General features: G+C 45.3%; 1 protein-coding gene across 14 annotated transcripts in view; it reads right to left on the bottom strand.

Annotated features, from left to right (window-relative positions):
- The window catches only part of MAP4 (microtubule associated protein 4), a 209747-nt gene that overhangs the window by 145968 nt on the left and 49132 nt on the right, over window positions 1-14647 (bottom strand). For all 14 annotated transcript variants that reach the window (XM_079996302.1, XM_079996312.1, XM_079996313.1 and 11 more), the window contains exon 3: window positions 3583-3847. In XM_079996302.1, coding sequence (XP_079852428.1) covers window positions 3583-3820 — 238 coding nt within the window. In that variant the 5' untranslated portion in view covers window positions 3821-3847. The remainder of the gene's footprint in view (window positions 1-3582; window positions 3848-14647) is intronic.

The raw sequence follows: 14647 nt of genomic DNA, 5'->3' as shown, positions 1-14647 counted from the left end.
AAGTTTAAGTTCCCAGACAAGGCAGCCAGGTCTCTGGAAAAATGGCCCCTGAAAAGTAACATCTCAGCATCTATTAGGGCCATACACCAGGTATTTCCGCAAAGATCCACCCAGCCGTAAGTCTGATGAAACAGAGGTGTCTCGTTAAGATCCAGAGGCAAAAGTACCTAGCTAAATAGTTAGACCCATGGATGTAATATTTCTCTCTCTTCCAGGACTGATCTCATTTTGCCTCAAGAAAGGGGGGAAATTAGTAAAGAAGGAAGAGAGCGGAAGGCAGGAGGTGTTCCCAAAATTCTAGAACCAGCAGGCCGAGAAAGAATGAGATCACCCCATTCCAACCCTTGCCTCATCCAGGATCCTTCACACCAAGAGATGAACATACTTCCTCCTCCTTTCTCTGACAGCATAAATCTAATAAAGGGTTCAGTATCAAGTTAGTAAAATAATTCAGAGGGATGAAGCAAGCAAGACATTGTTCTCTCCAGAGCAACCAGATAAACCTTACTTTGGTCTGTCCAAGTCTCAAAATGGGGTATCTTATCAACCAAAACCCTTAGCCTTTCAAAGGTAACATTTTTTCCTATTGCTTTATACCTGCTGATATTACTCTGGTGGCCAAGAAAGAGAAAAGAAGAAGAAAATGTCAGGAAGCCACCAGTTTAAAGATCCTGAAATACTGTACCCTTCAGAATACTTTTTTTCCAATTGTCATGGGCACAAAGACTGCAACTGAAGCGTTAGAGAAACCCCAAGCATGTCTGTTTCACTTCCAAAGCAAGTAGGATAATAAGTAGGTGCATAACAGCCCATCTGTCCATTACTAGGACAGACACTCAGTACATTTGGAATGCATAGACTGGGTTCAGCTACTCTGTAAAATACTATATACATTAACTCATTTCACCCTGCTCACGTTTATTTTCTCTCTGCAGCCCATTCCACTATCCCAAGTTGGAGACACAGGCAAATCATGTAGCCTGAGAACTAACAAGAACTGGCCTCTCCTGGTTAGTGTCCCACAACAACTGCAGAGACTGAGCTGTGAGCCACGAAGCCCCCAGCTTCGACCTCCCCCCTGCCATGGTCACACAGCTTGGCCTTAGGCATGCCCCCACCATCACCACCAGCCTGTTTAACAAGGGGATCATATCACTGACCTACCTTGTAGGGTTGTTGTAAGAACTGCAGGGTACATACCTGAAGACGTCTCAAGTGCTACATAAAAAGCTGGCATTGTAAGCAGCCACACCTGCCAAAGCAGCCCAAATGGGCATGCAGAAATGAACTCCAGCTTTCGCGCCCTCAATATGCGTTTCAGCTGGCAACAGTTCCTAGCAGCTTGCAAAATCTTTAGACACAATTGTGAGACTCTCTCACCTGAGGCCCTCCACCTTGTACCTCTTACTCTGTGCTATGAAGCTGCAAACCTTTCGGTTTGGTCCCAGTAAGCTGGTCAGATTCTCACCTGTCAGACACAAGCAGGGAGACAGTGCAAACGAAATCTAAACTGCAAACACTGGAGTCCCCTTCAGAAAGAGATCAAGGCAAGAGCTTTACTAGAGAGCCTGCAATATTTCACTTCCCTTGAAGTTCCCCACTGCCCTCTCCCCATTCCCGAGCCCCCCACCCCCGGCCGCCTTCCCCAAGGGCTCACCAATCTGTTTCGGTTTTGGAAGCTAATATTAGGTATTTTCCCTCGCGGGCGACGCAATTCAGGCGCTCTCGGGCGAGACATGGCTAGGCTCACCAGAAGAGACAAGTTATACATCCTGACACAAGATGTATGTTTACTTTTAAAGAAAGGTTATATAAATAAGGGTTCTCTAAAGACAGGGCCTTGAGCATTATTGCGTAAGCCGAAAAAGAGGGAAGAAACAGGAGACAGGGAAGTTAGGAATTATTATTTACTGTACTCAACTTAGGAAAGAGGGAAAAGGGAAAAAAGGGCGTGGGCAGAGGTTTTATAAGCTGAAGTTAATAAACTTGCATGGAGTGGAGCAAAGCATTATGGGGCTGGGCTAGAAGACCCTTGTGGTCCCTTTCAATGCTACAACTCTATGATTCTAGCCTTCTCCAACCTGGCGCCCCCCAGATATTTTGGACTATGACTCCTGCCATCACCCCATGCTGGCTGGAGCCAGTTGTAGTCTAGAACACCTGGAGGGCGCCAGGGGTGGGAGGGCTGGTGTAAAGAATGCTGTGGTCTCAGTTTAAGGACGTAAAAGGCATGGCAAGCACAGGAAGAACACATGCAGAGCCACAGAAAGAAAGGAGTTCAGCGAAAGCATCCTCAGTTGACTGGAGAGCGGAAGCCAGACAGGAAACAGTGACAGTCCAGACAACAGGCAATGACAGGAGGGTGCCCAAAGAATTCCAGAAATGGGAGGAGAGAGGAAACAGACCTTGGATGGCACCAGCTGGGGTACTGGGAGGAAGAAGAAAGGGGAGGGGATGGCGAGGTAAGGCAAGGCCTGAAAGGGAGATGATGCAATGGAACAAAATGCTGCTGCTTCCTTTCAAAGAATGTGTTGTGATGCATTATAAGGGTGCGCGAAGGTAATATTATGAAGGGAGCATCCAATCCATCCATAATTTTGTAATTTTATGTTGTGAACCGCCCTGAGATCTATAGTATACAAATTTAATAATAATAAGAAGACAACAGAAGTGTTGTCGGACGAGGACCTGGGAGATGATGGTTCAACCCCCTCTACTCAGCAATGAAGCTCAATGGGTGGCCTTGAGGAGGCCTATCACTGCCCCTCAGCCGCACCTACCTCACAGGGCTGTTGTGGGGATTAAGTGAGGAGTGGGGAGAAGCATGTATGCCCCCTTGAGCTCCTTGGAGAAAAAACTGGGATATAGATGCAGCAAATGATGACTCAAAGCAACCTCAACTCCAGAATCCCCCAAACTTTCCAGGAAACTGCCCAGTAATTCATCATTCCCACCGGATAAACAAAAAATCCACACTTTTTTACCTACATCATACTGAAGGCCAGGCATAGGCAAACTCGGCCCTCCATATGTTTTGAGACTACAATTCCCATCATCCCTGACCACTGGTCCTGTTAGCTAGGGATCATGGGAGTTGTAGTCCCAAAACATCTGGAGGGCCGAGTTTGCCTATGCCTGCTCAAGGCCATCCAGAGTTGCCATGATCACCTGAACAGGATATAGTGACAGTTGCAGGGGCTTCTGGGCTTGAGGACATTAACCTTTGTCTTGGCAAATCCCACCTCTCCTCTCACCGTCCCACCTTGCTGCATTTAGCAATACCCGGCGCGCACACAGAAGGTACCACAGGTAGACCAAGCAAAGACATTGCCAACAACACACCTGCCCACTCGTCGCCTCACCCTTTCTTTCCTGAGCAGTGGAAGAGACGAAGAAGAGAGGGCAAGAAAACCACCCCCACCCACCCTCCGAGGATGGTACAGCAAAAGTGCTGTGCCCTTCCCAGGGGGCAAGGCAGTGTTGGAAGACATTGCACCATTGACTCCGGGGCTCTTCTGTCCACTGGGCACCGCACACACCCAACCACACAGCCCAAAGCATTCACAGCCAAGCTTCACTTACGCTCCGCAGGGACGTTGTCAGCATGGGGTTTGGTTTTCGCTTCCTGGTTCCCAGGCTTCGGGTCGTCGTCGTCGAGAAGAGGGACGTAGTCCGTTTTGCCAACCGTTTCCCCAACCATGTCGTCAAATTTCTCCGCCTCCAGGGTGGCAATGAAATCTCGCTTCACTTCCTCCTCGATCTGCGGCTGCGGCTCCGTCAGGGCGTCCGCCAGACTCAGGTTGTGGTCGAAGTCAGCCATGGTTCACACCTTTACGGACTAAAAAAACTGGGAAAGGAGAGAAGAAGAGGAAAGGAGCCATGAGATAATTTTGTCTGTCACGGTGAAGTTCATTGGGAGGTTTGGGACAAGCTGCTCTCTCTACCGACGCAATCAGTCTGAAAAGTACAGTGGAAGAGACTCAACAGACTAAGTCAACGAGAATCAAAATCATGATGATAAAAGTCAAAATAATTCAGGTATTTCCTGACCTAAACAGAGATGGGTGCACCCAAAGTGGCTGTGCGCCAGCATTTGCCAACCTGGTGCCCTCCAGCTGTTTTGGACTACAACGACCGTCTGGCTAAGGCTTACGGCAGTTGTTGTCCAAAATAGCTGGAGGGCACCAGGTTGGCAATGACTGCTCTGACACAACATGGCTGATGATCAAATCATGCCTTTGTCCTGCTTACATGAGTTAACCATTTTCTGCAGCAATTTGGCTTTTCTGCCACATTCTGTCCACTTATACACAAGAAGGGGGAAAGGCTGACAAGCACTGCTTTCTGTTCCTTTTGCTCGGTACATGTGCAAGGACACTAAGCAAGACCATTTATCTGCAAAACGAAAACCTTGTGCAGGCAAAATGCTGCCCGATTACACCACTCTGATCTCGATATCTCTCTCTCTCTCTCTCTCTCTCTATATATATATATATATATGGTGCTTGCCCATCTGGGCAGCCATGTGGGAGTGTGCAACCACCTTAATGTGTTTACTAGATTCATCTGGTGAGAGAGACAGGAGCACATTGTCTGGAGCCAGAGTAGATCCCCCAATGTTTGTGATGGCTTGACAGCCCTTGGCGCCCAATATCAGCCCCAAAAAGCAGCAAAAGCTCCACTGTGCCATATTCATAACATCTAGCTATTTAAGGACCATTCGGTGCTGCCGCCACTTCATGGCTCTTCCATTATATATGAAAGTGGCTTTCAACTGCATGTCTTTGAGAGAGGGCTGCGAATTTAGCTGAGAGATGAAACACAGGCATCAACACATATTAAGTTCAGATTCTGCTTTAAACCAGTCCTTTTTATATGTATAAAAGCATCATAATTGAAAATTGCATTTTAAATATTGATTTAAATTTGTTGCTGTTATCTGAAAGAGCCAAGACACCAAAATGAAATTTGCTCAACACAAAAAATACAAGCTATGCACCACCTGGCAAAGAAGTCTCTATTCAGAATTTTAGACACAGATCACGCTGCCAGAACTGCCACTTATAAGGGCTCACATAAGACTATCTGAATAAGGAATTATGTTCTCAGGAATTATGTGGAAAAGGCAGAGGAGAAGATGGTATAGAAAGACATCTCCAGAGAACACACTTCAGGCTTCTCTGCAAACATATGGAGGCTGCCAGATACTAATAATTCTATCTTCATTCTGACTGGTTGGGGTCTCTCCTAGAGCCACTGCTCTAATTTTTTAATTGGAAATGACGGGGTATGTGATCTGCAGTCCCACACCAACAAACATAGCCAAGAGCCCCCTACTCTTTTTTAAAAAAATAATATTTATTCAAATTTTAAAGGTTACAAAAAGAAAAAAGAGAAAAAATAAATAAATAAAAAGACAGAAAAAATACAATCAATTAAAAAAGAACAAATCGAACCTTTACATAGCTTTCTTTCCTTTACTTATTTCCTTGACCTCCTCACACCTCCCATTTTTGTATTCTAATTCAAATTATTATTTCAACAAATCCTTCCAACCTTGTTTTTATCTTAATAATTTATCTTAATATACTATAATTTTACATTCTCTCTTTCACCAATTCATTTTCACTTAATCCTTTATGTCATTTCTGCCAAAACCACATAATTTTCTTTTCCCAACATCTTTCTAACAATCCTTAATTTAAGAGCACCCTAATCTTGATCCTCTCTCATGAAAGCAAATATTCCAGAGAAGCAACAGTTCGTTTTATTTATTACAATGAGCTTTGCTTTGCTTTACTTTACAATCAAGTTACTTCCAAGCAGTGTTAGAAACTCAGTTATATAAACTAGGCACCAAATGGCTCCTTATACCAGAGTTACTGTTGCCGAAACGGCATGCCTAGTTGCCATTTTGGGCCATTTTCAGTACGACTTTTTGGTTCTTGAAATTCATTCTGATTGCGCAGATAAAATATCATGGATAGAATTCTACAGGATGTGTTGCTAGTGTGTGAAAACAGTCCAGATCCAAAGATCCCCAGGCACGCACCTCCAGTTGGTGGAGATGTCAAGCGCCATATTGTCTCCCAGGCATCTTCACTTGGTTGCAAGTGGCCGATAGAGCAGCTGGTGAATTTTGAAAGCTGCCACCAAGGCAGCTTACAACAGTGGGCATGCAGTCAACAGCTCACAGACCAAAGTCAGGCCAGGACTAACTTCCGCGGGGACCCAGTACACAGATTCAAATGGCTCTCTAACAAAAGGATGGAGAGACCTGGTCTGAACAAAGACATTGGATTCTTATCTCATTATACATGACAAAGCCATTTTTCACCTTCTCACCCCTTGCTTTTTCCTGTAAGACCTATTGCAGTAGTTAAGAGTCGTCAACAGGCTCATCACAGCTATCTGCCAATCACCCAATCCCACCACCCTTCTGAGTAATACCCCTCCCCACCTTCTCACTATATAGAAGGGTCTGGTGACTTCTGTTTCAGTGTATCTGAAGAAGTGTGCATGCACACCAAAGCTCATACCAAGTACTAACTTAGTTGGTCTTTAAGGTGCTACTGGAAGGAATTTTTTTATTTTGTTTTAACAAAAGGATGAGCATCTTTCTTCCCCATTTGGAAGAAGTGAAAAAACCTTCTGCGACAGTATTTCGAGACTAGATCACTGAGGGCATGTATCTGCACTGGTGCTTTAAAAGAGGCTTAAGCTTTAGAAATTATTGTTGCTGAATGTGCTTTTGAGATGCTGTGGCATTTTTATTTGGGGGGGGGACCACCTGAAATCACTGTGGACGAGGTGGGGAATTTTATTATTTTAATAAAATAATCCCTCTCCCCAAACTGGAAAAAAACCCCAGGTCATTAAAGTTCAATCTATTTCAAGAGCGAAGGGCAGGCAGGCGGGGATGAGCTCCAGCATCTTGCCTGCCCGCTGAATTCCAACCTCCCGTATGGAGATTACTCTTTACATAATGAGTGGTGTATATCCTTCAAAATCACGGCAAGGCCCATTTATCCCTTCCATAGAGGAGAGCCTGCAGCCTGCAGTTTTTGTCCTCAGATGACTCAGCTCATGTCAATAACCTCTTTTTTTTTAAGCCACTGTTACTTACCCTCCATAACCTCCTCACCAGCAGCCCAAGAGTTAACTAAGCCACTCCATTCAGCGCAACAGGACCAAAGCCATTTTTCAACCTAGGAGATCCATTAATAGCCAGAACTCCATCATCATTTCTACACCTCCTCGGGTGAAACTGATGTGATAAACCCATTTGCCCAGCTGATTGGTTATTTCCTAAGTTTTTCCTTTAGACACTACTTGTGCCACAGAGATCATCGCACTTTCAAGATGTGGTACTAGCATGGACGGGAGACGGCCAGATTTCAGAAGCTGCCTCCTTCGAGCTCAGTGTTGTCAGGGTTGGAGACTAGGATCTCTCCTGGCCATATCTGGAGGTGCCACCAGGGACAGAAACTTCTGTATGCAGAGGACCCTTCCATAAACGTTTGGGTGCCTCTGCATTTAAAGGCTATGCAGGCAAGAGCATTTAAGTGCCTCCAAGCCAGGGCAGTGCAAATATGAGAAAACCTGCCAAAATATTCTCATCTCAGAAGCTATTAAAGCAGGCTGGGGTAGGGAGGAAGCTCTACTGGGGAAGAGCTGGTACAACTCAATAACCAAGATCATTTAGCTCCTCTTGATGGCTCTTGTGCATCTTTGTAGGAGAGGATGTTGAAGAAAGGCAATAAAATTGATAAAGGATGGAGTGGCAGCGTGTACCCAAAGGGAAGAAACTGGGCCAGTTTCCATTAAGCTTACAGAGAAGAATTGCAGATGAGGGCAACTAACTCCCCAATGTCCAAAACCCTTTCACACAGAGGCAAGTCCAGAAAAAGACTAATGTCCATGCGCTCCAACTGCAGCAGATTCAGGCTGGGTCCCTGGAAAGGTTTTGGTAATGCAGAGAGTCCCCCAGAGGTACTGCAGAAGCTCCCTCCATGACTTCTTGTTCCTTCAAAGAACATACCAGATGGGTGTTCAAAAAATGGCTTAAGGGTCAGGCTATGCCCAAGATTCAACACATAGTTCTGAGTTGCAAACTCAACAGCCACAGGGCATAAAACACAGGAAGGAGATTCACCCTCTCCTCATGTGCTGTGGTCGCCATGAAAATCCACACACAGAGAAACTTTCTGTTTGGTATATGCACATCCTAGTCAACAGCAGCACTTGGGGAGGGGGGACTTGTTATGGTGACCATGGGTGGGAGCAAAGGGTCAAATCCACTAATTTCCTCCCCACAAGCAGTGCCATTTGTGTTTAGTCTTAACAAGGCTCTAAAGTCTGCAGAATCCCACCACAATATCCAACTCCAAAGATATGGACAGTTTGCACCACACAGCTAGGAACAGCAGCAAATGTCCCCAGGAGCAGCCTTGACCCAAGAGGAGGAAATCCAGATGCACAAACCACACAAGATCAGTTAGACAGGGAGGGCCCATGGGATCTAGAGGCTATGCATTTCCTGTGAGCCCATTCCAGTGCTTAAAACAGGCTTCCTCAACCTCGGCCCTCCAGATGTTTTGAGACTACAATTCCCATCATCCCTGACCACTGGTCCTGCTAGCTAGGGATCATGGGAGTTGTAGTCCCAAAACATCTGGAGGGCTGAGGTTGAGGAAGCCTGGCTTAAAACCACACAGGAGAAAGCACACAATGTCTAACTTCACCTGACAAGATTGATTTCTGCTGGGGTGTGGGTGGAGCAATGTTCTCCCTCCACCATTGGAGGCAGTACAGCTGGGAATCACAACTGGGGAGAGTGCAGATCCACTCAGGTCCTGCTCGCAGGATATCCATGGGCATCTGGTTGGCCACTTTGAGAAAACAATGCTACTGGCCAGATCAATCTGCTGGGCTTTGAACTGTTGCAACTTGAGCGCTTATTCCAGCAAAGGGGTATGGGGATCTGTTCACCAAGTGGGTGGGTATCTTTTGGAAAGCATCCTGGATACCCAACACTACGGGAAAGTTGCAATAATATTTCAGCGCTTCCAGAAAACACGGAGCACTATTCTGTAATGGCATATTAACTGCTGTGCCAGGTCAGCATCGCTAACTGAAAGGATTCAAGATGTGCTCATTAATGTTGTATTATGCTGCATCTTTTAAGCGGACGTCTCTGATGGCGTATGAAACTGGCAGGCAGGGCAAGTGTGCGTGGCATAAACGGTACCCCGGGAAAGGGCAAGCCTGAAACGATTTAGGAATGACAATCTTGGGTACTTCTTGGGAATTTATGTCATTGAGCTGGAAGTAAAGATGTTGCCTTGGCTTCCTTTCTTTGCGGAGCAACAAGGTTAAGAAATCAACACAGTCTAAAACCAAGACATCTAACCTAGCTTAAAAGGGTGGTGCTCATCATCAACTACCTGTTTCAACTCAAATGAGGCATAATCGACCTAAAGGCCCCCCCCTTTTTTTTGCATCTGTGAAGGCAAAAGCCCAGAGGTGTTTGTAGGGTAGTCAGTCAACTGCCCAGGACCTCAAGTCCAACCACAGACTCCACAGGCTTCCTCTATCCTAAACCAGATTCCTATTATACCTCAGGAGTTCAGGCAATGCTGTAAGGACAGTACTGTGTCCACTGCTGGGCACCCACAATTTAAGAAGGATGTTGACAAGCTGGAACATGCGCAGAGGAGGGCAACCAAGATGATCAAGCCTTATGAGGAACAGTTGAGAGAGTAGGGTATGCTAAGCCTGGATAAGGGCAGACTGAGAGGACATATGACAGCCATCTTCAAGTATCTAAAGCATGGGTAGGAAAACTAAGGCCCGGGGGCCGGATCCAGCCCAAACGCCTTCTAATTCTGGCCCATGGATAGTCCGGGAATCAGCATGTTTTTACATGAGTAGAATGTGTCCTTTTATTTAAAATGCATCACTGGGTTATTTGTGGGGCCTGCCTGGTGTTTTTACATGAGTAGAATGTGTTATTTCAAATGCATCTCTGGGTTATTTGTGGGGCCTGCCTGGTGTTTTTACATGAGTAGAATGCGTGCTTTTATTTAAAATGCATTTCTGGGTTATTTGTGGGGCATAGGAATTTTCCCCCAACATATAGTCCGGCTCCCCACAAGGTCTAAGGGACAGTGGACCAGCCCACTGCTGAAAAAGTTTGCTGACCCCTGATCTAAAGGGCTGTCACATGGAAAATGGAGCAAGCTTGGTTTCTTCTACTCCGGAGGCAAGGGACCCAAATCAATGGATTCAAGTTACAAGAAAGGAGATTCCAACAATATGAGCTTCTCGAGAGTAGAATGGACTCTCTCAGGAGGTGGTGAACTCTCCCTCTTTGGAGTGCTTTAATCGGAGGTTGGTTGGCCAATTGTAATGGATGCCTTAGTTGAGATTCCTGTATTCCTGGGGGTCGGACTAGATGACCCTTCGGATCCCTTCCAACTCTAAAATTCTATGAAATCAGGAAAGCAATGAGTAATACCTGGCACCATCTACTCGTTTAACTTCACGCCACGATTGAGCTGTATACTTTAAATAAAAAAAACTAATACAACCCTTCAGTTTGTCCCCTTTTTCCAGGTCTGTGCACTGCCCTCTTTTCTTGTCTTCCTTTCCCATATTTCAAACCCACCACTTACCGGACCCACTGTTTCTCTTCCCACATTCTTGCCCTTTCCAGGGTGTCCCTTATGTCTGAACTTCCACCCTCTTGCCCTTTGCATCAAGCCACTTCTCTCCTCAAAACAAAACACTTGATTCCTCTTGCAAAAAGAGTTCTTGTCTCCATTGCTTCGCTTACCCTGTATTCATCAAATCTCCCTCATTCCCTTAGCTTCTCCACAAAGATCAGGGGCAGGGACGCTCCACTGCGATGCTAAGCAACTGTGAAGCTATTAGCATCACCTCATGCAAGCTACTGGGAATAGAAAGCTTAGCTATGATGAGATGCAAAGAGGTCCATGGAAAACCAAAGCCATCACTCGAAGGCATGATGGCTGGCACAGAGAGGGAACCCCTCTGCTCCGTGCAGTCTGGGTTATGGACTTTAACGCCTGCAAATATCAGGCACTTCAGGAAAGGCCGCATCCCTGAGCCAAGGCTGGCCAGGGAGTCCCCAAACCTGGCTAGCCGCCAGGAAGATGGGAAGGGGCCATGGTCTTCACAGTATGCCTCCACATTGGAATTTCTCCACTTTGCCTCAAAATATGTTAGACTATTGTTCAGCTGCCTGGAGGCAGCAAAAATGAAATGTCCAAGTTAGAACTATGGGGGATCTCTTTCCTTAAAGAACTCTGTGTGTTTGATATAGTGTATAAATATTATATACTCACTTCAGTATATGATAATAGACCCTAAGAGATTCTCAAGTATATTTTTCACTTTAAATGAGGTTAGTGTTAAAAGAAGAGTCTTTACTATAACCAAGATATAAAAATGCCTCTCCTCCCCCCAAAAAAAATTATATTCTGTTTCCCTCTGGAGGCAATCAGCAGTTCAGGTGAAAATTTCCACGGCATCTTGTAAACTTGGGCAGCCCAAAATGGCATGCACTGAGGGGGAAAAAAACTGTCTATTGAAAACTCCTTATAGACTTTTTGCTTGAAAAAGTAAATGAACTTATGATATCTGGGTCTGAAGATTAAAGAAAGTATTGGTTTCTAGAAAGTGGAATTTGGGGGTGTTAATCTTGGAGTGGATGTTTTGAACAATTTTCTACGTATAGCTGACAGAAGAAGTATCTGAAATTCTCTTATTTTCCTTTCCTTTCCTTTTTCTTCTTTCTGATTCTTTCTTTCTTTCTTTCTTTCTCTCTCTCTTTCTCTCTCTCTCTCTCTTTTATTCCTTTTATTTAGATTAGGTCTTTTTTATCTTTGATAGAAAGATATTGGATACTAACCTGTGTATTTTTTAAAAACGCTAATAAAATCTATTCAAAACAAAAACAAAAATGTCATGTAACTTAATACAATTGGTGCACACCAATTCCATCTTCAAAACAGTGTTTCTAGTATCATAGCACGGAAGACTTAAATTAAAATGTGTTGAACTGTGGAAACTTGGGGTCCATTCTTCTTTAGTACAGAGCATGAAACCCTAAATTAATGCCAACAAAAAATAATGTTTGCTGATCAATGCTAAAACCTACACACACATCAAGAGGGAGATAAGCGCCATGTCAGTTTGAGTTTGCCTTTTAAGGAACCTAATTAATTACCCACCTATTTCCCAGAATATTGGCACTGATCTACACAGCTAATCCCCACAAAGGACTAAGGGGGAGTTGCCAGAGATTCTAGTCTGTCAACAATGAAACAGAACATTTCGCCCATGGAGACAGAGGTGAGAAGTTTACTGCTGATAAAAAAAGAATGTTTCAGACTCCTGGAAAAAGTGATGCTTCTTCCCACTCTATCTGTCTGCTCACTAATGCACTAGGAGATAAAATGGTTTAATGAAGTCTGTCTGAGTGCTGAGATTTCTTCTTGTTAATCAAGAGACGGAAAGGCATTCAAGGCCAAGCATTTTGTTTTGTTTCAACTCATTTCTAGATCTGAAGATTCCCAGACGCCCAATTAACAATTCTTTCTATATAAACTCCCAATTTCCTCTGTTTGACAAAAAGACAGGGAGGGAAGGATATTCCATTAGCATTTTATAAACTCAGTTTGCCAAAGCGAATATCAGCTTAAGAGAATGTCTCCTTTGTTATTTTGGAAAGCATAAAGACTCTTACCTTTTTATAAGACCAAACTATTAAGATCTTATAAAAAGGCAGGAAGCAGTTAAGACAGTAACATGCAAAGTTCATTATACTAGAAGCAGGACTTGCAATTTCCAGGTGGTAATTATCAGTTTTTCATTCATGGCACTTGCAAGAAAAATGGAAAACTATCAAGTTATACTAAGTTAACCACCTGGCTGGGTCTTGAGCTGCTTTTTTTGCTGCTGATACACCCTCAAATGTCGCATTATTTTAGAACTTTCCTTGCTGAAAGCCATTTCATGGAAGGGACTGCAAGGATCATCTAGTACAACCCCCTGCAATGCCGGAATATGCAGCTGTCCGATACAGGGGTTGAACCCACAACCTTGGTGCTATCAGCACCACATTCTAGAGATGACTGCAGAGAATGAAACCAGTCCTGCTGGAGCGGATCAATGGTTTACCCAGGCCACCATCCAATTCCTCACAACAGTCAACAAGCATCTCCTGGTACGGCTGGCAGAATTTCTTGTCTGAAACCCTGCAGTGCTGCTGCGTGCAGTGTAGACAGTACAGAATTAGATGGACCAACAGTCTGACTCAGTATGGAGACAGGTTCCTATATCCACATTGTGGTGGTGGGACACTAGGGGGAGCCAGAGAGACGCTCAGCAATGCTCCCGCCTCCTCCTCTCCTGCACTGTGTTCCGCTGCTCTCTCACAGGCCTGGTACCCATAAGCTCAGCGGCAGAGCATGTGTCTTGCATGCAGAACCTGTACCAGGTTCAATCTCCAGGCATCTCCAGGAAGGGCTGGGAGAAGCCCCCACCTTGTAGAGCCACTGTCCGTCAGAGTGCAGACGATGCCAACCTAGATGGACTACTCGTCTGCCTCAGTATATGACGGCACACTACGTTCCTTAGTTGCTTCCAGAAAGCCCACAAACTGTCCAGAGGCAGAGTAAGGTGTAGATCATCAATAAAAAACGCACGTGTCGATGAAGTTAGCTCTTTATTCAAAGTAAGCAATAGAGTTCAAGTCTAGTGATCTCAGCAACTATTTCCAGGAGGTCTTGCCCCAGTGCAGCAGTTGCAAAGACTGAAGGTCCCCACCTTCCCACAGTTGCTTAAGTCCCCTCCTCTCTGGGATTTGTTCCAAACAATCGGAGACTGCGTCTGCGCACAACCCATCTATCCTCTGCTCTTTTCATTTCTCAGCATGTTCTGGAGACCAGGGGGGAGGGAAGCTGACCGCAGCAGGAGGGGGAAATTCCCTGAACTCTTCAGCAGTTTGCCTCATCTCTGTCTCCTACACAAACACACACACTCCTCTCCAGCCTCTGCTTCTGTCTCTGATTCCGGACTGCTCTCTGCCACAGACTCTTCCTGCTCACTGAACCCTGTTGCCTCTTCGGTTTCCAACACCTCCTGCTCCCCTCAGTCTGCTCCCTCTTCTCCTTCTGACCACTCATTGCCGTCTCACCACCAACACCCTGCTTCTGAGCCTTCTTCCCTTGGGGGTCCACCATCTGGTTCCTTCCAGCACTCATTGAATCCAGCCAGTCCATGAAATGAAGGCTCCATTGAACTATCACAGGTAATACCTGCTGACGGACCTATCCTTCCAGCAGGGCAAACTAAGAATGAAGACCCTCAGAGAGCAGAGAACAGTCCTTTCTAAGCATTCGACAGCAGCTATCCAAAAGAGGGAGATGCTTCCCCCTCTAGTCTATCGGCAGCACCTTGGAGAGAATTAGGGACTTGTTGACAGGCCTGCTAGCCAGCACAATGACAGCCAAATATGAGTACAAAGAGCACCATTAGCAAATGCCTTGAATGCAAGTGGATGCACTCACCTCTCAAGGAGACGGAGGCAGGCAGGCTGGCTGGCTGGCTGGCCGAAAAC

This window comes from Podarcis cretensis (assembly GCF_951804945.1).
Source record: "Podarcis cretensis genome assembly, chromosome: 12".
Taxonomy (NCBI): Eukaryota; Metazoa; Chordata; class Lepidosauria; order Squamata; family Lacertidae; genus Podarcis; species Podarcis cretensis.
This window is presented reverse-complemented; position numbering and strand designations above follow the sequence as displayed.